Source organism: Corvus kubaryi, unplaced genomic scaffold, assembly GCF_017639235.1.
Source record: "Corvus kubaryi isolate FWS band 111438036 unplaced genomic scaffold, C.kubaryi_AGA036_p1.0 37357, whole genome shotgun sequence".
NCBI lineage: Eukaryota > Metazoa > Chordata > Aves > Passeriformes > Corvidae > Corvus > Corvus kubaryi.
The window spans coordinates 2,894,284-2,921,922 of NW_024581117.1; the positions used below are offsets into that span (position 1 = coordinate 2,894,284).

At 35.6% G+C, this 27,639-nt stretch overlaps 2 protein-coding genes across 4 annotated transcripts in view; both read right to left on the reverse strand.

The window, feature by feature from the left end:
• Positions 1-1,218: 1,218 nt before the first annotated feature.
• LOC121667045 (DNA excision repair protein ERCC-6-like 2) lies at positions 1,219-7,563 on the reverse strand. The gene is given in 3 exon segments (XM_042033144.1): positions 1,219-4,801; positions 6,718-6,905; positions 7,475-7,563. Coding segments are annotated over 2 exon segments (1,116 nt in total). The 5' UTR covers positions 6,843-6,905; positions 7,475-7,563; the 3' UTR covers positions 1,219-3,810.
• ERCC6L2 (ERCC excision repair 6 like 2) overlaps positions 7,475-27,639 on the reverse strand; it is a 50,567-nt gene continuing 30,402 nt past the window's right edge. Inside the window, exons 13-18 of one of the 3 annotated variants that reach the window (XM_042033140.1) lie at positions 27,026-27,125; positions 24,976-25,128; positions 24,024-24,104; positions 21,449-22,643; positions 20,587-20,741; positions 7,475-7,649 (exon numbers count right to left, since the gene is read on the reverse strand). In XM_042033140.1, coding sequence (XP_041889074.1) covers positions 7,560-7,649; positions 20,587-20,741; positions 21,449-22,643; positions 24,024-24,104; positions 24,976-25,128; positions 27,026-27,125 — 1,774 coding nt within the window. In that variant the 3' untranslated portion in view covers positions 7,475-7,559. Of the gene's footprint in view, positions 7,650-20,586; positions 20,742-21,448; positions 22,644-24,023; positions 24,105-24,969; positions 25,892-27,025; positions 27,126-27,639 lie in introns of those variants that run through there. The other 2 variants (XM_042033141.1, XM_042033142.1) reach the window with 2 other exon arrangements.

Below are 27,639 nucleotides of genomic sequence, written 5' to 3' on the forward strand. Positions count from 1 at the left end.
TGCCTACCTCTCTCATCTGCTATCTAGACATCCAGTTTCAACAGCAGAAATTGCATCTCCTTAGTCATCCCTAACCAATTACCTACTTTTCAGGTACCCTCATCAGGAAGGTAGATTCTAGCACGACATCTACTTAAGTGGTCATTACTCTTTTTCTATAGAATGTACCAAGTGCAAACACAAGGAGAGAGAGTATTTGTAACAGTATTACCTCATTTGTTGCGTAAGCTGGAAGGTATGCAGTAAGATATGCAGCACACTGCAGGTTTGGGAAAATATGTAGCAGCAAAGGCAGTTAAATGCTTCCTTGGAAGAATAAAATCCTCTCCTCCTGCAGTTAAGATTTCTAAGGAAGTAACTTAAGTCATCTTTTTCTTATGTAGTAACTGTGTTACTACCTTTGAATATGCAATACTTTGAATATATGTGATACTTTGATTATCAATCACCCTCTCCTCTTAATGCTGGTTTTACTCAGCGTGCTGAAGCCATGGCACTGGCAACAGTCTGCCTTCTGGTGCTCGAAGTCATGACCTGCTAAAGCTAAGCAAATGCATCCTTTTGAACTGCCTTAATGTGTTGACAAATGTTTGCGTCCACAGCCAGACTTTCTTAAACATATTCATTACCTGAAATTATCCAGTGTCCCTCCCCCAGATCAAATATGAAATCTGTGTACCACACACCTGCTGCCAAATGCAGTTCTAAGTATAGCCCCAGTGTGCAAAACAATTTACAATCCAAACTACACTGCAAATCAGACTCAGAACACAGTGTCTTTAACTAGGTCTTGTAAGGTGGTTGTTGGGATAGCTGTATTTGTTAGCATAGACAGAGCCAGATTTCTTACTATTTCACCTAATTTTTTTCCAGTCAAAGAATTTCCATTGAGGGCAACAGGAAATACTGGTACCACCTGCAAGGTCAGGGACCCACAGCCAGACCCATAGGAACTCCACTGAGTAAAAGAACAAGGGAACTGCACAGTAAAACCTACCAAGCCATTTCCACATGAAAGCGATGACACTCCATTTCCTGGATGATTTATATTCAGATCAGGTGACAACTACCATGAAGCTATTTCCTTATGCCAGGAGGCTGTTAAGAGTTTTCCTGTAGTCCATGCCTCCCTGCAACTGTGCAGGAACCTGTACATGAAAGTATGAACTCCACACTACCATTCTTGTTTTTAAAGCCAAACAAAATGACAACCACAGATTTCTAAGAATTGATGTCTTCAGTTTTAATATTTGAACACTATGTCTTTGAATGTAGGTAAAATGCTTCTCTTTTAATTTGATCAGATTCTTTTTTTAAAATTATACAGACATCTTCTTCATGACAATATTTTACAGACAGATCCCTAGGGCTCTAAGTCACAGTATTTATGACTTAGGTGATATATCCTCGTAAAATACATTCTATTTGCAGGAAGCTACAGAGTGACATAAATCTTACTTCAAGACATCTTCCCATAGTTCAGTTCAATTGCATGTAACAAATAGATTTCCACAAATACACTGTCAGTATTTGGCATACATGTGAATAAAACATGCACATCTATGTAAGTTTTCATTTATGCATACCTTCACCTTATAAGAGAAACATAATTTTCTGGTTACTTCAGGAAAATGATGACAGCTTCATACTTGGGAATCAATAGAAATCTTACATACCTCAATCAATTTTGCCCTCTCTAGTATCTACTGATTCACATCATGACTGACAAACATGGTGCTAAGGTGAAGCCTCCCTTCAGTACACCGGTATCAGCTGAAATCAACAAGGTTATCTAGCCCCTTCTGGCCCACAGATGAAGGTTATCAGTCCCTCCTTCTGGCCTAAAAAAAGGACAGTTTTATCTGTACAACTTTTAACAGGTATTTTTCTCTCCTGTTCTTGATTATGCCTGATACTGGCACTACACAACCTCCTAACTCCCTACAGAGTTTCTTTCCCTATATCTAACTTCAATTATCTTTGGTGAAATTTAAGCCACTTAACTTCTTTTTTTGCTGGAGACACAAAGGGGTTATTCCCTTCCTCTATACAGCAAAATTTTATGTATTTGATGACCATATGTTTTGTTCCACCAAATGTTCTCTTTCTTACCTAAGGAGCAATTTGCCTCTCTAAGCAGAAGAATGCTAACCTGTAAAGAAAAGCAATACTGATGCCATGAACAGAAGGCCTTAATTATGTCATGCTTATTAACATCAATAAGGGTGCAAGTATTCCCTGACTTAAGCTGACTTCCTTTAGCTGTACATAATTCAAATGTACCAATGACTAACAGTTTACAGCTTCTTTTTTTATTTTCTTAGTTCATACTTCTTCTTGAAAAGCTGTTCCAACTGACCATTATACCATTTGGTACAATAAAGTGGTAACAGCATAGATTCAAGGTCAGAAAAAGCTAGGGAACACATTAATCTTACGTATGTTAGCTACCTTTAAAGCCCAAGGCTTTTATTACTTAACATTTATATAAAATACTCAGCTCCTCGTTTCAGGTAGTTAAGTCAGATTTCACAATCAGGATTTTAGATGGTTTCCACTTACAATATGTGCACAATGGTTAACACAGAGACAGAGTGTAGTCTACAACAGCTTCCCATGACCTAAAGTAGAAGCTGCTCCAGATCAAATTTAAGCTTATTTTCCATTGGGCTGTCTTCCAGACCACAAAAACTACCACCATTCACAGACTGCTGCTGTGCAGGTTCAGTGTCCAAGGTTTTAAAATTTCATAACATTTACCCTTCACATAAAACAATTTATACAGTATACTCAATGTAAACCCCTATACTAATGTTTACAAAAGTCAAAAATTAGGGTTAAGGTTTCCAGAGCAACATGAACCCCTGGCCTCTTCTGGTTATGCATTACAAAGTACTCTTCACATGATCCCATAGCATTGAAAAATGTGACAGACTACTTGGCAAATAAGATATGACACTGAATATCTTACAATCATCCTTCCAATCTGTGATGCACAGTTTTCATTTGGAAGTTTTATTACATCCAGCATTCCACAAGACGATAACCTGTCAACATGCTGAAATTCCTCACTACATATACGCTGTACTGCGTATTCCCAACATACATATTGTACTGCATATTCCCTCACAAAGACATGACAGAAGTCTATAAAAATAAAAAAAGGGAGATGAAAGTGTAATGAGATGAAATTTGACATCTAACATTATTTAATGAGAAAGACCAAATAAAAAAACCTGCTGGTTCTTCATGTCAACCAAGCTGAGAAACTCAACTGTTATAGGATACTATGAAGATTTAAAAGGTCCACAGCTTCAGAGACTGAGCAAAATCATGGAGGATGGGAATCCATCAAAAGCGATTAGACACAAAGACATCATCCCTATCTCAGAACGTACTCCAGTCTCTAGGACCTCAGAAAATACATGCAGTATCAGTCAAATCCTGTTATCTTTAAATTGCGTTGAGATGACTGACGATGTCCAAATTTAAGTAAAGGGAAAAGATTACTTAGTACTGCTATTGAGCCTAGCAATATAAGCAGAATCATAGAAAGCAAAGTGCACTTAGAAAATTCTAAAAAACTTTAATATAAAATCATTATATATTATAGGTTACAATATATAATACATATGCACGACTATGCACATATGTACTATACACTGCATATGTAATTGCATACATATTCACACTTGTAAAATTCTGTATCACTATAAATATGAATCCATCATTTTACCTTTAATTTCATGGAATTACCATGTTTTGTGGCATAGTGCTGTCAAAGTTCAAATAAAATAGTTATAGTGCAACTTACATAGAAAACTTTTGTTTTAATACGTTGTAAGATTTAGCAGTGGATGGTTCATCTCAATCATCTGCACTGTATTTTTTCCATAGAAAATTTTCATTTTTTTTCCAAAGAGAACTTTCACATACTTCTCTCTCTTCTGCCACTGTGGAATGAGGGGATCTTTCACAAAGTTTCTCTATGACTGCTATATCTGTGAGCTTTCTGAGGCTCTCCTCATTCTGTTCATTCAGCATATCCCAGAAATCTTTTGGTCTCCCCTTTGATTTTTCTGCTAGTCCTGAAGAGAATCTCCTTGGTGATCCTGTAGACCCATTTCCATAATTTCTGAAGATGTCATCAAGAATAGAGGTATCTCCAAGTAAGTCCACAAAAGAATTCTTCTTGCAAATCTGAGTTTTTCTCTCTCCATTTTCTGACTGAGACAGGGATCTTTTTTTTGGCAGCTGTGTTCTTTCTGAGTCTTGCTGTCCTTCACAACTTTTTATAGGCAGCACCTCAATTATTTCTGATTTACTGCTTAATGAGCCAGATGCCATAAAATCCTTGAATGCCTGACTGTTTCTTCTTTCAATATGTTGAGCAGCAACAGTGGGTGATTGTTTATATTTTGCATCAACAAACATATCTTTCAAGTGGGAGTCATTGTGAAGCTGTTCTGCTTCTCCTGTATGGCTCTCTTGGGTCTGTGTTTCTGTAGTTCCACTCAGAAGTAGTCCTTTAGCTGATGAAGGTCTAGATTTAGATCTTCCAAAATTAACAGTGGATTTTCTTTTTCTGGAGTGTGTTGTGCCCAGTTCTCGTTCCTCACAGGCACATGAAGCTTGTGCTGGTATTTCAACTGAGAAGAAAGGCTCCATCTCTGGATGCCTGGAAACATAGAATTCCTTCAACATCTTCTGCCTGGTTTCTGATGTAGCTTTTACAATATGGTCTGCAAGGTTTTTTACTGATCTCATATTAAAGTGGGATACCATTTCCTCAAATTGTCTCCTGTAATTATCAAGAAGGAAAAATGTGTTATGTCGACACCCTTAACTAGAAACAAAAGCAGCTTTCAGGAAATTAATACAATTCACCTCCTTCACATAACCCAGAAAGCAATCATCAAAACTAACTTCTCTATTAGGAGTACTGTTTCTTTTTATTAGCAAAGAGAAGAAAGAATAATGACTTCAGAAGAACTGAATCCCAAGCTACATTTTCATTTCCTTAGCTTACAATTCAAAGACTTACTGAATTTCAGTGTAGGTAAGATACCCTAGCAAAGGACCAGGTTTCAGAACATATTTAGCTACCAAAAAGATGTAGATGGACAGATGGTAGAATGACTTGGTTTCTTTCTTTTTTGCTGGGGGGGGGTGGGGGAACAGGGAAGAAATAGTTGTTCCAAGTCCTTTTAAAGAAAGTCCTCTTTTTGCTAAACAAAAATTGGATAAACGCATGCACAGGAGACAAACATTGTCCACATCATCCTACGCAGTGAGTTATGGAATATTTGTTTCTGCTAAAAAGCCAAGTTCTCATTAAAAGACATCACTCTAGTTGAGTTAGCCCTAGTCTGGGGTCAGGGAACCTTACTGGAAGGCCAGAGAGGTAGGTTTTACACTCCAATGTCAGAGAAAGGATATGAAACATGTCACCTTTCCTGTATGAGGGCTCCAGAAGAGCCCTCAATCAGGCAAGATTTACCCCCGTTTGCCTCAAATACTATTTGACTGGCTAGCTCCAATTATTTGAATGTGGTGACTGCAGACAGCTTCCCACTCTGCCCTACAATTACAACAAACTGAGGCTCGTAATCATCCTCATTCACTCCATGGCACATCCACATGTACAACAAAGTCTAGCGGCATGTCAGGTGCTAACAGACAACCTGCTTAACGCTCAAGAGTGAATTGTTTAAGCTTTTTGCTAGATATGGCTTTAGGATCTTGGAATAATAGCCTTAGTCACTTCACTGCCTTTGAAAGTTTTACCTCAGTGAATAATTGATAACTGATTATGATTCTGAATATTTTTAGAATGAAGGGTTCTCCTGCCTCATAAACATTTATAATTTTCAGTGTCTGTAACAGTAAACAAACCCAGCACTCCAACAATAACAGTTTGGGTAACTGAGGCCAGCTAGCTGATATGACAGCTTCTGAATGCTTACAGGCATTACCTAGATACCAACTTTCACATAGTAATTTACTTGTCTCAAGGCAAATTGAAAATATATTGAAAATACCTATTCTGTAGGTTTGCTTAGCTAGCTACAGCTTTCCACTTCCTATTTCCACAAACCACTGGGCTATTTTTATTGAACTTCTATCCACATAATAATGGAATTTAATATCCATATTAATCATAGCAATCATTTGTGAAAAAAGGAAAACAAGGAAACAGAAAAATTATTAACCCTCCAAAAATAAGGGGGGGAAAAAAGTCTTGAAAGAGATTATCAAAAAATACTGAGCCCCAAGCTAAAAAAGAAACATGAAGCCCAGTTTTTTTAACAGCCTTTCATGAAAGTGATGAGATCTGGGCAAAACTAGCAGGCAGTCAGAAGCTAACATGATAAGATGTCTCGTTTCTATACAGTTTACATACTGTTTTGTAGTAGCCCGTGATGCACATACCACAAACACTCATGGTGATGACATCTACACAGTTATGTAATATATGACCATTGAATCAACATGTTCAAGTAATTTGTGGGTTCAATTAATTTTATTAATCAACTACAGTACTCATAGAGTAAGTCGAAGTTTCCTACTAGTTCCACTCTTGCCATAGAAAATAACAGTATTCCCTGAGTAGAGTTGAAACAAAGACAAATGCAACTACTCAAAAGGAAGTTTGTTTTTCAACCTTTGAATTTTACTTCCAACAACTTTACTTCCAACTCACCAAAAGAGTCTCACCTGCGTATTCCTTTGGGTGTCTTTCCAATCAAGAAGGTGGTTGAACCTAGTCTGTGTACTTTTTTGTTTCTCTGGATCACAGGATGCGTAACATAGAGATGATGTTGCTTACTGTTCGTCAACATTTCTTGCCTTTCCTTAACAGTGTTCTTCTCAGAAGTATTGTCTTCTGGGATTTCATCATTTTTCTAGTAAAATGAGACATTGAAATGGTTAGAACAGCTGTCTCTCTGATACAACAACGCACCCAAGTGCACCCAATTCTGTCACTCATAGCTAGCATAACTGGATTGAATGCTAGGGTTGGGATTCAGAGCTGAAATGTCGTCTCCCTATTCAGTTGCAAATTTCCACAGACATTGAAGGGAAGTCTTGGTTCTTTGACATCTTGCACAAAAATATGATCCTATTTACACCTCAGTTATTTTTCTGAAATTCTCACAAATTCTCATCAAAATTTCCCCTTTGCCAAAAGGGCAGTCAAAGGAAATAAGAAAATTTAAAAATGTGCTTGAAAAGCATGGAAAAACAGAAGAAAAACCCACATTAAAAAAAGCTACAAAGTATTTTGTCGGGGTTTTTTTGTTGTTGGTTTGGTGATGCTTTTCCTTTTTTTTTTTTTTTTGGTTGGGTTATTTTGTTCTGTTTGGTTGGTTTGTTTTTTCAAATGAGATCATGGAAAAGAATAGCTGCTTAGTGATGTCCTGTCTCCCTACTAATACTACTTTAGAGATGAAATCACAAATTGTATTCACACCTTGCCATCTGCTGTTCAAAATTTGGTTTCAGATCTACACTGTTTCTTCCCAATGTTTTTCTATTTGATCCGTGGTCCATTTCCTTTATTTCCATGGGCTGGTCACAATGTTCTCGAGCTTTAGGATCTCACATGTGTTCTCACCCCCTTGGTAAGTAACCTCAAGCTCAGCAACCTCAAGCATACAAAGAGAGGTGTCAATATTACAGAACCTACAGGCATAAATTTGCACTTCAAGACAAATGTACAGCTCCAAAGATTAAAATTTCACTTCATCATTATAAGTTACTCTACACAAAACTGAAATCCCACCTCAATTAAGATAAAAATCCTATTCTCCCAATAACGGTATAATACTAGTAACAAAATTAAGATTAAAATAGTAGATATTACTTAAAGCATAAATATTCTACAATACTCTTGCTGGTTCTGTATACATTCGTTAACTTTTTTTTTTTTTTTTTAAAGTATGCATGGGTAATACAGTTCTCTACTTGGAAAATGTAGAAGAAAGCAGTCATAGTTTCAAAAAATATTTATTTTTATAGGTTTTTTGCATGAAAAACATTCATAGTATTCCAATCTCACTATAGTAAGACTTAGTGTATTTGTCACTCTGTTAGGAAATCAGGGCTGTATAATGTAATTCAAGAAAGTATGACTTGAATAGAATACAAGACTAACCATGTCAATGCCTGTTTTAAAGTTATGTAAAACCCCCATAAACGTGCATCCATCTACCTCTTATTAAACAAGACCAAAGCATAAGAGGCAGTAATACTTCCGTTTACACATCTGTTCAAACACAGAAGATTTTTAATGTCTTTCGGAAAAAAGCCAAATGTTGTAAACACACTGAAAGTCATAAAATTGCTTGTCTTTGCAAAGAACCACATTTAATGATAGAAGTATTGCTAATTGCATATAAATGCACAAAAGGCGTATTTAGTTCTGGAAGCATAAAATTTTAGGTACAATGACCCACATTGCCCCACCCAAAAGAACAACTTCAAAATACCACTGTATACATACAAAGAGCATCTCTTCTACTTAAATAAGTTGCTCAAAGGTGGGTTTTTTTTAACTCAAGGTAGAAAAGGTTACTGTAAAAAATTACTGCAAGAACTGCAGGAGCTAATTCCAGTGAAAGTCTGCAGCCATTGTGAGTTACTCCTGAAAAACTTCCCAGCTCCCTGGAGCAAAGGCAATTGGTTAAATGATACCCAGTTAGGCTGAAACACAACTGACTCTGCTGAACTGGCAAACATTTTAGAAAGCCTAACACCCCGCCCACAAATCCAGGCCCTTTTTTTTAGAAAAATAAAACATTTTTAAAGTAAACCTAAAACACTTAGTTTTTTAGATGTCTCCATGTTTTTTAAAGGTCAAATCTGATGTTTATTACGCTGAGTGATATAATGGATGAGAGGGTCTACGTAGAAGTAAGATTTGCAAAATGAGATGAAAATATTCTATCTTTCTATTAGCACTACCATCAAAAAAGTGAGAACTTCAGTCAATATTCCAGTACTGTCAACGTTTTACACTATTTTGCTTTCTTTTGAATTTGACTTCCTGTATTACCCTCCTTAATTCATTCCTCTCATGGCCACTACCTTTTCAATTATCTTTCAATATTTGCTCTCTAAAGTACTGGTCTCACAATGAAAATTTATTTTCAACAGCTTTCTGTATTTTTCTGTTCCTCAAGCACTTTCCCTAACAAACTGCTGCTTCCACACCTCTCACTTCTACATGAAATGCAATAGTATAGTATAGTGCTGGTCATGTTCGTACCAATTATCACACTTATGCATAAAATAATCTCACAAAACAAGTCTGAAATTAAGACAACTTGATTCAGCAAGGAGCTTCTTGACTCTTGCTCCTCTATGGACACTAGCACATTTAATCTGTTTATATTACTGAATGTCACACTCTTTATGAATCAGTAAATCCTACGACCAAAACAATGGAATAATAAAGGAAAAAAAATCCTTCACTGTATGCTATAACATACAGTGTCTGCTGTATGTTAAAAGAATATTGACAGAAAGAATGACAGCAAGCAGGAAAGGTTTTACTAAATATTTAAATACATTAAACACAGTATGCCTTTGCAGTGCATGTTATAAAATTTCTGCTGATCAAAGTGGAAAAGTTTCACTTAAACTTGACCACATACTTATAGGTCATCTGATAAATGAAGTTTGTCTATATTGAAATATCTGTAACACCATTATACATTTCTGTTTTCACAAACTTTGGGGTGAGGGCTAGAAGGTACAGCAAAATAATTACATTGACATCAAAGATAAAAATTTTTGATATAATTACTAAATGAAATATTTTTACTACTTTAGTGAACTTTGTGCACTTCCATTTTGTCACAAAAACCTTCACAGCAAGTTCAAAAGAAATGCACATTTTATTTACTTTCAAAGGCATACATACAAGACAAAGACCATGCAAGTGGTTTAGTAGAAGGCAGTGCTTTTTAATATAAAAAATTAAATGAGAAAAAGTTATACTCCAGAAATAACCCAGTAAATGCAAAGAAACAGTTAATGAAAGTACAATAAAATTAAATTATGAAGTGCTATTGTGAACTAGGGAAAAACCCACAAAACTGTAGCCAGTCCTTCCTGTCTTATCCTTGTTTTCTTCTGCTCCCCCTTGATCTGCTACACTTACACTTAAAAAACTTTTTATATATTGCAATGGGAAAGAAGAGGGATAATTAAGTAGTTGTGCAGAAAATGGTTTCTAAAATGTTCAGAAAACCCAGGGATTCTTACTACAACTGAAAAACACTTCAAAGAAAGCATTTATTGACACCTTTCATGTTCCATTTAGTCTACAATAGTTTCAATCCCTTCTTGTTATGCACATCTCTTACCCTTGAATGTATATATCAAGTTTTGGATACCAAAAATGAGTTTTGATTTCTTTGATTTATGTATTATCTAAGAGGATGCAGCAATCAAGAGTCTAGAAAAATGGTAGTATCTGCACATTTAGTGTCACACAACCCATTTAAGGGTAACACTTCAAGAAGAATGAGGATAGGCATCAAGCAAAAATTAAAGTGTTACAATGCAGCAGTAACTTGTACTTCAAGATTCCACCTTGAATCTACAACTCTTGGATCTGTTAGCTCTCTATGACAATCTGCCTCCCGCTGCCTAGTTACAGCAGTTATTTAAAAACAGTATACATCTACCAAACCTCATTTTTGTCTCTCTTTGACAGTACAAAACTTCAGTATCTGTCGTTCCCGTAACAGGCATAAAGAGGCAGCTCTATACTCTGGAGCAATGAATGCTAGTCCATGTAAAAGCATCATCAGACATGACTGAGATGACTGGACACCTTAAGCCAGTAACTTCCTTTTCTTTAGTCCCTTCAAGCAAGGCAAAGGATGACCATGTTTCACCTTTTAAAATACAGCAAGATGAAAAGATATGGGAGAGTAAGTGGGCAGAAGCTGGGAGTAAGACACGTAGAGAAAAAAGAGAAATAGAGATTCAGGGATACTTGTTTTTCAAGCTGTCTTATGTCTGTGGCAATCTGTTAAGAAAGCAGACCTGGAGGATAACGAACATCCTTCAGACCTGGAGGATAATGAACATCCTTCAGAAGCCTGAAGCTGAAAATGTTTGTGTAATCTTCATCCATAGCTGCACGGTGTTCAAGCACCTTCCCCTCTTTTACTGCCTCATTACCCAAAGTATCCCTACAGTAATGATATATCATGCCAGATACTGACTTTCAGTCATCAATAATCCCTCTGACTAGCCTCCAGTGTCACAAGATTTTTCTCCTTAGGTGTGCACGAAACCACTGCTGTCAGATATCCAGGACACTTATCATTGCAGTTTCATTGTTTGTTTACATTTCTAAAATAAACAAGAATAGCCTTCTAAAATGTCTAGTTGCCTTGCAGTCAGCCAAATAATACAAAAGCAACACAGTAAATTCAGTATGATTGACCTCTTAAAACACATCTTACAAGCAAATACCAAACCATTATGCCATATCCTAATTTATATTTTCCCACTTTCCTCAAAACTTGAGAAAACACATGACTTTCCCACTACATTGTGAGTTGGTTTTCGATGATTATTATTAATTCAATTATTTGATACTGCATTCCAGTGCCTTTATCTACACAAACTACAATTCTAAATTATTTCAGCTAATTTTTTCCCCTTTGCAGTTTTCCTTGTGTTTTGTTTGGTTTGGGTGTTTCTGTTGTTTTGGGATTTTTTTCCCCCCTGGCAGTTATTTGATTATATGTATTAATTATTATGACCCTTCCATATGCTTTTCTTTAACATATGCTATTCCTGCACACTATTTTTATTTTACCTATGTTTCTCTGGTGTCACGATATACACAAAGTACCAAGAAATGTTTGATACCTGACTGTTCATTCTTGGTCTTGTTTCCTTCTCTCTTCTACACAGAATCATAGAGTAGTCTGAGTTAGAAGGGATCTTTTAAAGGTAATCTCGGACATGTACATGTCATACAAGAATTTCTCCTTAAATTATTCTACATGTCAGGGAAGATAAATTGTAATAGTGTCCACATAAAATTTCATGTGATTTCTTTAAAAATGAGGTCCACATGGTGAAGACCATGAATACAGTTAGCAAAAAATGTCTCTACTTTCACAGGATTCTTAAATAAACCAGAATTACTTTTCTACTTACCAAGAACACGCTACTGAACAAACTGTGTACTTCAGAGCCTTATGGTGAACTACAAATTCCAGTTTGAAATGAGCCTGAATGTTACAATATCTCAGAATTATTTCTGATGTGGACATTTGTTTTCCCTTCAAATTTAGCTTTCTTAATGGAAAAGCAGTCTCTGAATTAATATGTCTGCTGTTGTAACAAAGTAAGGCTGTAGAATGAGAATTACAAGTAATGTGTAGCTAACAGTCAGTACCTTAATTGTCTTAGAAAATGAAGCTAACCTACCTTAAAATTTTAGAATACTTTAGTATAACTATATTTACATCAAGCTTTCTGAGTTAAACAAAGGATGCTGGCTACAACTACAAGTGTATCTAATATTTGAATGTATCCCAGTAGACTAACAGCAGAAAAATTTTTCAAGTTATAAAAACTGTTAAGATTTATTACGGATCCAAATTACTCCTCCAAAATATTTTGCCAACACCAAGAGACCAGTAAAAGCAAAGCTGATAAAATTAAATAAATTTTAGAGTAACATGTAATCATTTTCCCATTTGTTGCACGTAGCTTTACTGCATAAATAAACAGACCAAGAACATTCCATAAACTCTAATATTTTGCTTGGTAGTGGAGAATTGACTACTATATCAAGTGAGAACAGATTGCATCCTCTCTATTTCACATTTACTTCTGAGTCTGTTTCTTCTACAACCAGGTAACAGAGCAAGAATTTTTCATTGGGAGCAATCTTACTTAAATTTTGAACCTTTTGCTAAAATAATTCCTGTAGGAGATATCAATGTCTTTCACCAAAAAGCTGATCTTGAATCAATATGGTTATTACTACTGTTGAGAATGAGAGGAGATACTCAGCCTGTCTCTGAATTCAAAGCTTAAGGTAATTGCTTATTCCAGCAGAAGCTCGTGGACTTGTACCCATCTTCTTTCACCTTCTCATCCTTCCATCAAAGAGTAGCAAAACCAAAGGCCATGCACATGCATCATAATGAAAACTCCATTACAAGCTTCAAAGAATGTCCCATATTAACTCACTACATTGAAAAAACACAACCGAAAGCAGAATAGTGGAATGGTTAATTCCATTGTAAACTGAACCAGTAAACTCAATAAAACAGCATTACAGGCCAATCATTCAGGAACAATTACTTTAAAGCTGAATTTTTCCCCATCCTAGAAGAGCAAGGATAAAGGCATGCTATCTCCGAAAAGCCTTCTCTTTGTAAACAACTATCTAAACTTGTTGAATCCGAAGGCAGTGCAAACACACTGCAATCAGAGTTCCTACAACTGATAGAAGTCTTTGTTTAAATAATCTACAAAATGGCAATGTAATACAAATAAGATAAAGCAGAGTTCTTAATGACACAACTTTTGTATTTACAGTATTCTCAACAGTACTTAAATCTGCATTGGAGATACAAAGGGCATGTTTTTTGCTAGGCTGACAGCATGCTTAGTTTTCTCATTTACACCACATTGCAATAACATAAAGAAGGGTTTACCATTAATCCAGGTTTTACTACAAAGCATCTCGTTATTTCTCTGTCAAACACTGGCAATAGTGCCAAAAGTCTGTCATCTAATTCAGAGGATTAAGTCTTCCTTTATAGTGCAATTCTTGTACGAATTTATAAAAATACAGATAAAGTTTCTTAGAGCTGGTCACAGTCTATATATTGGCCTGAATTCATGCCGCAGAGGTTGAATATGACAGCTGGCAGGAAGCTAAGGGGAGAATACATCCTCCCCCTTTTCAGTCACCACATTTCTGTTGCCATAGTGATTAATCCTCAATTGAATGGCTGTCTTTGTACATTTCTTTTCAGTAAAACTTTAAGTAAACTTAAGTTGAAAACATGCAGTTGACTGAAAAAAAGACTCCACATATTCAAGAGGTTATAGTACAAGTTCTTGTGACTAAAACTTTTCCACATACTAAAAAGTGCAAATTAGCTCTAATGTGGGACATCATCAGTTTTTCAAATTACTTAGTATGTCCTGTTCCCATCTTCCATTTTTTTTTTGTGAAACCTCCAAGCCTTCTCCGAAGACTTCCCCACGCTCACGCAGCTCCCCCCCGCCACCACCCTGGATTCCTATTGAAGAACTACTACACAAATTCAGTTGTATAAGAACTAGAGAAAGCCCATCCCAGACTTCCATACTGTGCAAAACATTTAACGTAAGCTGTTTTTACCAATTAACATGGAAATTAATTAGGAAATTCATTAAGGAGTGCAGTCATTTAATTCAGAATAGACTAGAAACATTAGAAGGAGATATTCAAGTCTTGCCTCTGGGAGGTTTCTCTTTCTTATGGTAGCTAAGAAAAGGTTTCACAAAAAATAGTGCAAATTATCAAAAAACCTAAGCCAGTAAAAAGCTTCTGCACTGAAAATCAGTCACGTTGCTTTGGAACCCAGAGCCCACCAGAAAAAAAAGACCATGAAAATCAAAACCACTAAAAATACTCAGTAGATGACTAAGGCCTTACGGAGTTTGTTAACACTTCCATTTTCCCCCCAAAACTAATGTCAGAATAATTTTGAGCAAAATATCACATGAATTACTCCAGACTTTCTTTTTTTTTTTTTTTTCTCTGAAAGGCTGAAGTAACTGTAGGTCTGCGCTGAAAATTAACAGTCTGGCTTTGCAAGTCCACCATGTACACTCTACAAGTTCATTTCACATATTTGCTTTAAAAAGCTTTTGTTTTCCATATGTTTCTTTCTGTGGTTACACAAGATAGTTCTTTTTTGTTTTCATCTATGTTCTTAACATATAGTGATGTGATAATAGAGACAGAAATCTTCCATTTGTTTAATGAAAACAATGAATGTTTAGTAAGTCTATTTGCACAAGACTTGAATTTCAATTCAAGTGCAGAACACAGATTGCTCAATGTCATCAAATCAGGCTAAAACCCAATAAAATAATCTAGAAAAAAACAAGTTATTTATTCCAGTAGATCAACTTTCAATATAATCTTCTTCCTTCACACTTGTATGTAATAGACTGTAAAACCCTCCCTATGAATAATCTTCAGTGAAGCAGCATATCAAGTGTGTTTTGTTGTCATGTAGCAGCTCTCAGTAATTTTTACTGGAGTGGCTGTGTGCCACACTGAATGACATGCATTTTCTACCTCAAGGTGTTACAACACTATAGCCTGTGATTCTATACAACACTATAGTGTGATTCTCCCTGCATGCTTTAATACTCATGACTTCTTAGGAAAGATTATGAGTAGGATGAGATCTCAGACTGCACAGAGACACACCTGACTACCTTCTGTGACACTTAGGTTCTGGGACATGCAAGCAAAGCTTGTAACTATAAAGGAAGATAAGATGTACTACTAACCTATTATACAGCGTAATCCATATCTCCAAAATTTCTTCAGAAACAGCTGTCTGCCATACTGCTGCATGGAAGAGAAATCCCCAGCTTTGTTTCGATTATCAAGACTCTAAACACCTCCAAGTATTGACACATCAATTCCTTCCACATAAGCAGTACTATCAGAAACATCAACTCTTTGAGGGAAGATTATCATAGTATTCTGTGTTGCATCGAAAGAAATGTGGCCACAGGTCAAGGCAGGTGGTTCTGTCCCTCTGCTCTTAGTGCAGAGGAAGGCCACAAAAATGACTGGAGGGGTGGAACACCTCTCCTATCAGGAAAAGCTGAGAGACTTGGAGTTATTTAGCCTGGAGAAGAGAAGACTCTGGAGAGAACTTATCATGACCCTTCAATACTTAACAGGGGTCTGTAAGAAAGATGGAGAAATGCTTTTTAGCAGAGCCTGTTTTTGATCTAGATTAGACGTAAGGAAGAAGGCTTTTTTACAGCGAAGATTGTAAAACACTGCAGCTGGTTGTCCAGAGAGGTGGTGGATGCCCCATCCCTGGAAAAATTCAAGGTCAGGTTGGATATGGCTCCAAGCAACCTGATCTAGTTGAAGATGTCTCTGCCCATTGCAGGGAGTTTGAACTAGATGAACTTTAAGAGTCATATTCTATAGTTCTTAAGTATTTCTTCTCAAAATCTACAGCAATACAATATTGGCAGTTGTGGGCAATGATCAGAATACAGATAATCTTCAGACAAAGGATAATTACATTCAATTCAGGAACTATTGGTATTACAATATTTTTATTATAATTATAAGCTTTCTGCATTCAAGACCATACCACCCATGCCATGTCTGTCAATAAACCCCAGTTAATCTTAGTCTTTTAAGTACTTCCCTCACCATATTTGCAAAATAAACTATAAATGAGTCTCCACTGCTGTAGATGACTACTTATGAAAGCCCATTCTATAACTTGACAACATCCTTCTGCACTGAGAATGCTCTTTCAACTCACCTAACAGCTAGACCATCTTCTTCTATTTTTATGCAATCCCATGCACTTTTGTGATAAAAGGAACATGTTCCACAATTTATTTTCCTTTCTTCAGAATCACGTGACAAAATACCTTTCCACATATGTTTGCTACTACTATTGTCATACACAAACTTTCTTTAATTCAGATGTTGGACAGGATTTATTTTGAATAATGATATTCAATCAAACTACAGTTTATTCTCTTACTTGTACAATTAATGCATCGTTTATATTGTTACATTTATTACTTCTGGATTTTATATCACCTTTCATAGCTGCTAAGTTGTGAGAGAGCTCTCATGATGTCCTTTTTTTGTTTCTTGATGGCATCCTTTATATTCTGATTGCTGTTACCAAACACTTTTCCAGAGTCATACAGTACTTACAGAAATACAGACTAAACAAGCACTCAGTACTATAAATGTGAACATTCTAGCTAAACTACTCAGTTGGCAAAATCCTTTAAAAACCATATATAGACAATACGACTGCATTCCCCATCACCTCTGGGGAAAGAAGTGTAAAGGGCTTTGCAGTCTTGAATCCAGGACTGTTATGGATCCTGCAGAACAAAGCAAGCAAGAAAAAAGAAATAGTAGCGAGATCTATTTCTCATAAGAACAATCAAAATTCTGTTTCCTTAAGCCTTTTTAAAGGTACAGAGCAATAGCAGATTAAAATAATATGTTCTAATATGTTCAGAGAAAAGGCAGCTAGGATATATCAACACTAGGCACAGGCAAAATTAAGGATAGACTGAATACTTACTACTGGATAAAAAAATAAGCTTGATTGAAGCCTACAGTTTAAGAGGTTAAGAGAGACTTGACTGAGGATTACAGTAGTGCCAACTGGGCAGATCTAACACTGGCCTTCTAAACTCAAGGAAATAAAAGTATCACCAAGATGAAGTCCACGGTAAGAAAAGGTGTTCAAGTCCTACACTATTTTTATAACCAATTCAAATGCAAGCTTGTTAGTTACGTTCTTAAGATGTTCTACATACCTTCAGTTATCTTTTGAGGAACAAGACTTGCTGTCTCACATCCCTTCTAACTTGGCTCTCAAGGATCTTCTTCCTATGGAACCTCCCTCACTTTCAAAGCAGAGACCTCACAGGTTTTGCAGTCTGCTCCAGCTTTCAGCAGTTACTACGACTTAAGCAACTACAGTAGTCTCCACGATTCAACAATAAATGAAGCACTAATAAAACCAATTTATACTTTTATCTACTACAGGTAGACAACCAGGAAGAAGACATTGTTTTATAGTGCTTTCCAGCAATTAATTTTTCTATTACTCATACTCACAGAATTTCCATAAATTGGTTACTGAAACTAAAGACCTTAACCCAGGTTCTAAAAGTTTAAGAGAAGTAGTGAACCCAAAACGTGATTAGATGGCTAGTCAATAGCAATAAATCAACATGTCAATGTTCTTACAAGGGGTTTTCTTTATTAATTACTTTAGCTTATTACAACATTGCTTTAATATCCCTGTCATTCCAAATTTCTATGTAAGCATGAAACAAAAATGCCAGTCTTCCACCAACACTTGTAGTTATTTGTATTTCCCAATTTACAACTCATCCAATTCAACAGAATACTTCAAGTTTTTCAAAATTCTTGACCTCCTTTCACAGATATAAGTCACTGCTTGAAAAATGTATTTAAAATTGATTACGTCAGAAATGTATTATTACAGACTGCTTACTAAATGAAACTGTAAAGCAAGAAGACAAGAGTTGGCATAGGTAAAATGAACAAGACAAAGGACATAATACTTTTTTTGTCCTTAGCAGACCTATCTATGAAACGAAAATAACCTTTCTTGATCTCTTCTACGTAGAAATAAAACAATTTGATTACGTGTGCTTAAGAAGGGACATAAATATTAATGAGCATAAATATTATTCAGGTGTCTTCATGATATTACTACATAAAACTTCAACCTAAATATACTGTAAAAAAAGCTTCTAATCAAGAGTCTAACATCACTGATATTCAGACCCAATAGAAAGAGCTACACAACAGTTTCTGAGAAACTGTTAGACCAATGACACTTGAAAACTACATCAACAAGAAATTTCAGCTGACAAAACTTTGTTTTTCTTTCAGTAACTATCAGATTCCAATTAACATTCCAACATTCAAAACTGTAATTTTATTTACTTAAAATAACAATGGAAATTTAAACGACTCAGTTGTATTTTTAATATTACACATGATGCTACTTTACTGAAAAAGGTTTTTATTAGGTAGCATTATCTTATGATAAAACAAGTAGATGCTCAGACAGTCAATGTCCTAACTTAAACTGACGGCAAATAAGTGAAAAATGACCAGCAAAGCCTGATGGCCAGAAGCACAACAATGACCATGTTTTTTCACAAAATGTCTTCTAAGGAAATACAAAGTAATGAAGAAAGAAAAACAGTAGCAGTAAAATCCTAAGTAGAGAACCTTTCTTCTTTCAGCTTAGAAAGTTGTCTATGAAGCTCTCTTTTTAAGCAGAGCACAAAAAGTTCAAAATGCCACATTTAAGAATAGGCAGTCACCTAGATTTTATTTCTACATTAGTGCCTTTACGTAAATGAATAACAGGATGTGAAGAAAAGAGGCAACCTTCTCCATAATTTTTGGTGTTTTTCTTCCTACTTAGATCTCCAAGAGATGTTGCTTCTGAGTGAAAAATGCACACCTTAAAAAACCTGACTGACAAGTTAATCAAGAGAAGTTAATTTGCAATACTTGCAGTCACACAACTCTACACCATAAGCTCTAAGTTACATGAACACCACAAACTAGTTCTGAACGGAGGTGGATCAACAGATGTTTACTCAAAGTACTCTCTTCAAAGTTTTCTTTCATTTTTATTTGGTTTTAATAATGTTGTTAGCCATTGCCAATTAGTAAGTACCTTCCTACAGTACTCTTGAGTATTTTTGACCAACTTTTCTGCCAATGAGGGACATTCTAATGCAAATCTGTTAGAACTGAAAAGGCCTTACTTTTACTAGTTTGCCTGGTTTCATCTTCCCAGTATAAAAATTCTTGGCAACTCTGCTAATGGCTTAATTAAATGCAGTACAACAACAGCACTGGAAGAAACCCTTCTAGCCACTACGGATGTTCAACACCCCAGAACAACACAGTCGTATGTCTACAATTTCTGTAATGATTGCTAACATGTCTGTAAAGACTAAGCTGCACATTCACCAATCACTTATTCTGTGCTTGTGGTCTGTCTTAAAAAACAGCCCGGGAAACTGCAAACGTTTATTACAAGGCAAACAACAAAGTACCCAGATAATCAGAGCAGATTAAAAACACTGTGTAACAAGAACAAAAATCCGGAAGCTGTACCTGAATTTATTCCAGATTTGTGTGTATTCCAAATGCAATTAAACAAGATACAGGACCAACAAAAAGCATAAAACATATCTGTTGCTGCAAATAAGCACCCCCGGTAAACTCCAGTTCTATGTTTAAGATATTAAACACAGACAATTTGATTCAACTGTAGCAACTGTGTATGTTCACCTCCCCAAGAGAGCCTGCAAACTGATTTATGTTGAAATTTTGATGCTACAGGGGTTCCAGAATGTACTGTGGCAACTGGATTTTTGTTAACTGGATCCAGGACAAGCTGAAGATTCTTCAAGGCACAAATCAGAAAAACAGCACAGAATTTGATTTCAAAAACCCAATCTTTAAACTTACCATTTCTCTCACAGAAAAAGCCCACAGAGGGATTCCACACAGAGCTATGCTGTTTAATTCCCAACTCTTTCAAAGCTGGCTAATGTAAAAGCCACCCCCAAAAAATAAAATAATTTATTAGACCTCCAACTGAGCATTCTCTTCCTCCCATCCTCAGTATCTTTGATCATTCATGGTGGCCATTAACAGAAAAACAAGTTTATAGCTTTTTAAGATGAAAAATGAGGATAAAAAAACTTTAAATGACATTTCCAAAAATTTTTCTTTACCTTGGCACTACAGACAGCTACATTAGCAGGGAGCTGGGAAAACTGCTTCAACTCAAATACATCTCGCACTGCCCACCGGCTCAAGTGATTTTCAGCCTTGCTGGGTCCAACCACGTTCTGATTTGAATGAATATATGCCACTTCTTGAACACCATCTGATACATTACGAAAAAAATGCAATCAAAGATGTTGGTTATTCCAGAACTCTGAAGGTACACATTTGCACTGAAGGATATTGTAATTAAAAACCCCAAAAATTTACAATAAAGTTATAAAATTTGTTATAATTTCACTCAGCACCAAGTTTCTATGAAATATACAACAATCATTAGACTTATTTGGATTATTCAGACAGCTTAATACTACTTCAATTTCAGTGTAGTTATTTTCAGATGGACAAAGATGTTTCAAAGCATCTATGGCTTAATGGCAGCAACATCAATGGTTAAAATTAAGTCTTTAGGAATCAAGTCTTCTATATCATGCTTAAAACTCCCACACCACTTTCTTTTTCTGTACATTTTGTTTAACAGCTCTGTCAAGACTCTTAAGATTTTACAGTTCAAATACTTAGTTTGTGACTTCTTAATAAATATTCAATCTCAGCATATTTCTAGAGATGTTAAGAGTTTAACCAAAAATTACAAAGCAGACTGTCACCCCGGAAGACAGAAAAGTAAGACTAATATGTAAAGAGAGAGATACAGAAAGATATTACTAAACAATAACTGAGCATTTATTACATCTTGTAACAAAAAAATATGTAGAGGAAGAAGAAATTAAAACATGCTGACAATGGTAATTTAAACATATGTTACTACTTTAGTTGAAATAAAACCAAACAAGTTCAGTTAATAGTTACCTAAATATTTGTCCATTGATTCCATTTTTTGCTCTTGATGCTCAAATACAGTTTTACTTGCACAAGTTCTATGCATAGCATAATTGCTAGGCTTCATTTGTGCAATGGAGGTATCTTGAATAGGACACAGCATTTTAGACCCAAACTGAACTCTGCCTCTCCGCTGTTTACACTTACAACTTTGCTTTCTGCCATAAATTTTCTGAACTGGAAAGTTATCTTCAGAGGATGAGAATTCATCTATATTCTGAGAACCACCTTCCTTTCCTTTTCTATTGGGCTTCTTTGCGTGTAGCAGAGACTTGGAGACATTATCTAGTTCATTGTTAAGGGCACATCCCTCCTTCCACTTTGGAAAGTTCAAAGTTCCTAGGTTCTTTGATTGAGAATTATGGGAAAGTTCAATATCATCAGACTCATCACTTATGTCGCTTGCTCCTTTCAACTCTGTGTCATTCTTGATGTCTTCAAAAGACATGGCATTGCTGAAATTTGACTCAGTACTGGGGAATCCAAATTGTCTACTGTTTCCCTTAAATACAAATCCAGCTTTTTCTTTTGCTAACTCTTCACAATTTTCAGATGTTGACCTGTGTATTTCAACTTCTTTAGTAAGCACTGGTTGCTGGCATACTTGAACTTGGGTCGGAAAGATGACATCATCATCCTCTTCAGAACTACTTGCAGTTTCCATGACTATATCACGTTGCTTTGAAATGCCTTGATCCTCATTTTTTCTGTCCCCTTCCTCCTCAGAGCCTGATAATCCAAGCCAGTCTGTACTATGCATATCTTGTTTATCAGTTCCATTTGATGACAGAACAGCTTTCCCATGCTCCAAAACAGGCACAATGGTTTGACATTTCTGAAAATCATCATGCTTGCTATTTACAATTTTTCTTACAGTGTGATCATCAGAACTTGAATTATGAGAATTATAATTATCATCCCCTTCTTTGGTAGTTTCAATTTCTCTCTGCAACAACTTAGAGAATCCGCACTGCATTAACGAAAGCTGTCCTTTTGTTACCATGAAATTATTTCCATTGCTTGGCTTCCTTCTGTCACATTTTTTTACAGAACTCTCCAGAATATCATCATCACTGAAGTCATCCCAAAAATCCGTCTCTTCTCTTTTTAACTGTGCCTGAATGCTTTGGGGATCTCCATCTTCTTTACAGTCTGGTTGTTCATACTAAAAAAAAAAAAAAAAATTCAAAGCAAAGTTATTTAACATTAATGGTATACACCACCCACCTAATCCCAAAGCAGTGTAAAAGAAGTGGATTTCCACTATGTTACTCAAGCAAAAAATACGTAAAATAGTACTACAAAATGCAAAATAATTCATAATGAGGAATTACCAAAGTCTCTGCCAGCAGAAAATTTTTAGCAGAACAACTAAGCAGAAAATAACCAATAGTATTATGTACTTGAGACGATACATGCTGCACACTGCTAAGACAACTTATGCCTTCCCAATCCACACCCATATTTTTCAAGCTTATACTAATCTCATTGCTACTTTTCATCTTTCAAGAGTAGTTTGGAAGGTGACTTCATGATTTAAACCTTAATATAATGTGTCATTACACAAAATAAATCTCAGTGCAGTGGTAAACTTCCTTGTATATGGGGGCTAACATTAAAGTCATGAGTACATAACATTCCACTCTGAAATTCATCTAGGCCTACTGTAATCAAACAAAATTATGCCCAGGCAATCTTAAAACATTTTTAAGATACTAAAGTCCAGAACAGAGCTCCAAGACTGCACACTGCTGAGATAAGAATTATGACAACATCTAAACGGAAAGTCAGAACAGTAAATACTAAAGTTTTGTACTCAAAGAAACATTTTAAAATGAATATATTAATCCTGATACAATTCTGCTCATCAAAAAGCATTTAACATAAGCTTAAAAGGTTTGTCAGCAAGTCATATGTGAGATCATGACCATCTAGTGATGCATTATCAATACGAGATTAAGACCAGTGTAAGGGCACACATTAAATATTGACATTTACTCACAAAAATCTCCAACAGGCATAAAAGATAGTGGCTAATTTGTAATGTCATTCAGTGTGATCTAATCTAAAGACAACTTTACTCTTACAGCCCACTTTACAGACCTAACTGCTTACTTCCCAAAGTACCTGATCATGGTGCTCAGTCAAAAACATTCCTACAAATGAAATGCTTCCATTAAAACTGACCTTTGCACGAAAAAATAAAAAAAATAAGATCTTATTCCAGAAGGAAACCGTTCGATAACTACATACATTAAAAATAAAAAAGACAGTATTGAACAGACCACTGGTTTGGTGGGAATCACTGTCTGATTGGCTGACGACAACAGCTAAATAGGTCGTCTTCTAGAGTTCCACAAAACCAGAAACATTTAATCATCTAAACCAACTGTAGTCCTTTCCACAATTCCCTAAACAAAATCTTCAAAACAATAGGGTGAAAGTGTTATGAGCCTAATGACATATTTTCCCACATTTGCCACTGTAATATTGGGAGCCAGAGGCCGGTCATGCTCTGGTCTACAAGTCCACAAAGACTTCTCACCTTTTCTGAGCTGCATGAACGATTCTCTCCCTTCAGCCATGTAGTTGCTGTTATGACTCCTGCTTCTACCCGCCCTTCCCTCTAAAACAATCAAATATGTTAACATAAAGAGATACAGGTTTTATTACATACAAAGGCAAGCACAGGAAAGAAGTTTCCTTCTTTCTACACAAGTGTAAGCACCAGAAGTACTATCAGCAAGGTCCAGACTAAGTTCCTAGCAGAAGAAAAATAACAAAATAAAGGGAAGGATGGAAAGAAACAGGGAAAAAAGCTGCAGTAAATTTGAAGATGCAAGCTAGCTGCAGCAAACATGCTCCATACATAAACGTATAATACTGAATATACTTAAAGTTAGTTTACACTATACACTATAGAATTAGGCCAACAGTCTTTTTAGAGTAATTAAGAAATTTATTTTTAAATACGCAATCTCAGTTATTTACTTGCACCCTGTAATACTTCAAAATACAGCATTATAAAATACATTTTTTTAAAACAGTTATTAACATCACAAAAAGTACTCTAAAGAGGTTACTGTGACCATAAAAAATATTTTTATGCTCAGAATTCTGATTTAAAAGGTCAGTCTGAGTTACTGATGAATAAAAGATATCTGTGCACAAAGCTGCGCGAAAGTACCAAAAAGTAAGTGATGTAGTTTTTATTAAAAAAATATATGTATTAGGAAATTTATGAAAATCATAATCCAAGCTTTTTCCGTTCTTGGATTTAAAGAAATTTATCTTTCAGATAAATTCAGAATGAGAATGAGTACCAGAATGAGACATTAGCATGCCTATTTCATTCAAGTCATGGCACAGACAAGTATTGGTTAAGTTTTACCATTCTGTTTTATAGTGTTTCCATTCAAAACAATGACCAAAAAGTCTCATGAGGAAAGGAAAAATGTAAAACTAATATCCAAAAGTTATAGGGTAGTACTTCACACCTCCAAGATGTCTTTGGTAAGACAGGACCCATGAGTCCTAAGTTTGAAAAGGTTATGAATCCCAAAAAGCTCTCCTTGATGTTCCTTTGATCCTTGCACTGCCTCAAAATATCGCCTGGCATTTTCAGTTCCAATCACTGCACAGTGAAGTTGCTAAAACAGAACAACACAAGAGGTTTCAGAAGTGTTTGCTACAACAAAACGTCAGAATTTCCTGGCACCCACATTATATACACAGCTTTAGCTGGAACAAGCAGAAATTCCTTAGAGAGGATATTTTGTTTTAATTTCCCTGGCAGATGTTGGTATAACAGATTGTGGTATAATATGAACCTGCTTGGCTTTACTGAATTAAAAAAAATAGAATATTCGAAGACTTTTACTGCATTGTTGCCTATTATCAGACACCTACCATACATATTGCTGGCACTCCTTTATATCTTGACAGCTCAGTTTCCACTATACTAAATTATTAGCATTTTTTTCACCTTCCTTTGCACTGTATGCTAACTTGTTAAGGGAAAGCAATTCAAGTATAGCCAAAAAAACCCCAGCACTCAGACTTATAATTACTCTGTTTATTGCAGCTTATTCAACTTGAAAAATACAAGTCAATTAAAAAAAAAAAAAGAAAAAAAAAGAAAAAAATTGATACATCCTTTCAAGACTTATACATGCTTTTTGGAATCCAAAGAGACAATATCCAGGTCTTCTTTTTCTACAAGATCACCAACTCCAAAGATCTCTGCGAAGCAGGCTCCCCTCCATTAAGGTTTTAGTGAATATAGCTGGTTGTAATCAGCTATTGCTCATTTTGTTAGCCTTTCTGAGGCTTCTCCTATTGATATTTGCTTTTGAAAGGAGTTCTCAAAAGTACTTTGCACAAGAGAAACTTTGGAACAGGGTCCTCTCCAAGCTTTTCCATGAATGTGCATGTAAAGAATAAATAAAGTTTAGGGAGTTTTTTTGTAATCAGCACTCTTTTAAACCTCACTAATGTCCATACAGCAGTACAATTTGTGCTCGTGATGTGTTAAAAAACCAAACTATTAGCTTTTATGTTTTTAGACCACTGTCCCTCAAATACTGTTTTAGGACTTACCATGCGTTGTATTTAACTTGTCATTCTAGTATATTATTTCAACTACTACAACATCTTAATTCTGAGTGTCTCATACAGAATCTCTGCAAATTTCCCAGTTACCTGTTCCGCCTATCTCCCATATTCCTTTTAATTTTTCCTTACGTTTCCTCTTCTTTATTTAGATAATTTTGTCAAAATTAAACAGAACTCTAATGGCTTTTTGGCTTCTACAAAACACTGACCTTAAGTGAGCTAAAAGTCATTGTTACACTTCCGAAAGTAGCATTTTAAAGCAAACCACACACATTACTTAACAGAGCTCAAGATTTCATCTTCCTGAGGATAAATTCATTTTATGACTATCTGCTCTGTGCAATCAGATGATCTTAGAACCTTATTTTTATTTGTCACTTATTCAGATCTTAGCCTACCAACGCAAGTCGAAAAATTGAGAGTGCAAGTGGTCCAGGCTAAGTGGTCCAGCGAGCAGCATCGCTTCTCATCTTCGTAAAAGAACCAACGACACTTCCCTCTCCTTTTAGAAGCAAGTTTCCAGAATTAGGAAAGTTGCAATGCCTCTTGCTTTTCTTCTATAGCACCAGCAAGAGTTCTGCTTTACTTTTTCCAGACTTTCATGAGAAAAAGCTGCCTGAATCAGACTGCTGCAGATACTAACTACAACTATCACAGTTGTACTTTACAAGTCTTCAAATAAAAAAATTCTCTGTATAACCCGAATAAGGTACATTGCATAACTAAACTGTCAATAGTTACAGAAAAACTTGAATACAAATATAATTCTGTTCCATTCTTTGAGAATCGCTAAATGATGCACCTTTGCTTAGTAAGTTAACATCATATACCATGAACTCAAGGTAAACTACAATTTTACTACAGACTAGATTAGCTTTCTGTCCCTGAAACTACTAGGAAGAGCTCCCCATTTAAACAGTTTGTGAACTTTACCTGTTTATAAACTTGTCGCAAGTACATCATCTCTTCCACAGTTCCCAAGGATATCAATCTAAAAACTTTAACAGCTCTGTATTGGCCAATTCTATAAGCTCTGCAAGGACATGGTACATGAAAAACATTTTAAGAAATGAGAGCTCTTAGGGGTAGTAATAAATAACAAACGAACTAAATCTATAAAAGCATTCTCATAAAACAGGACTATTCTAAATCATGCACATGTCGATTGGGTTGTTTTCCTTACTTTTCCAAATTTTCCTCAGTAAATAATTTCCTATTCCTTTACCTTCAGTATTTCATATTTCTCCTCAGGCCTATCCAGTTTAAAAAGCTCTCTCCTCATTTTATATCACAAGAACTGTCTCCCATCTCTCCAGAAAACACATCTTCCACTCTGTTTATCTCAAGTTTGTTTGTTTGGTTTTTTTTCCCTCTCTGTCTCCACCTACTTTTTCTTAAAGTATTCTCCTATTTGCATTATACAGGAATTATCTCATAGATTACTTGGAGCAGCCTGTTCTTTCTTAACTTTATAAAAGACACAACACCATAAAAACAGCTAATGAACTGGCAAGTGTTCTGTTCAAACAGTAAATTCTGAGTCTTCT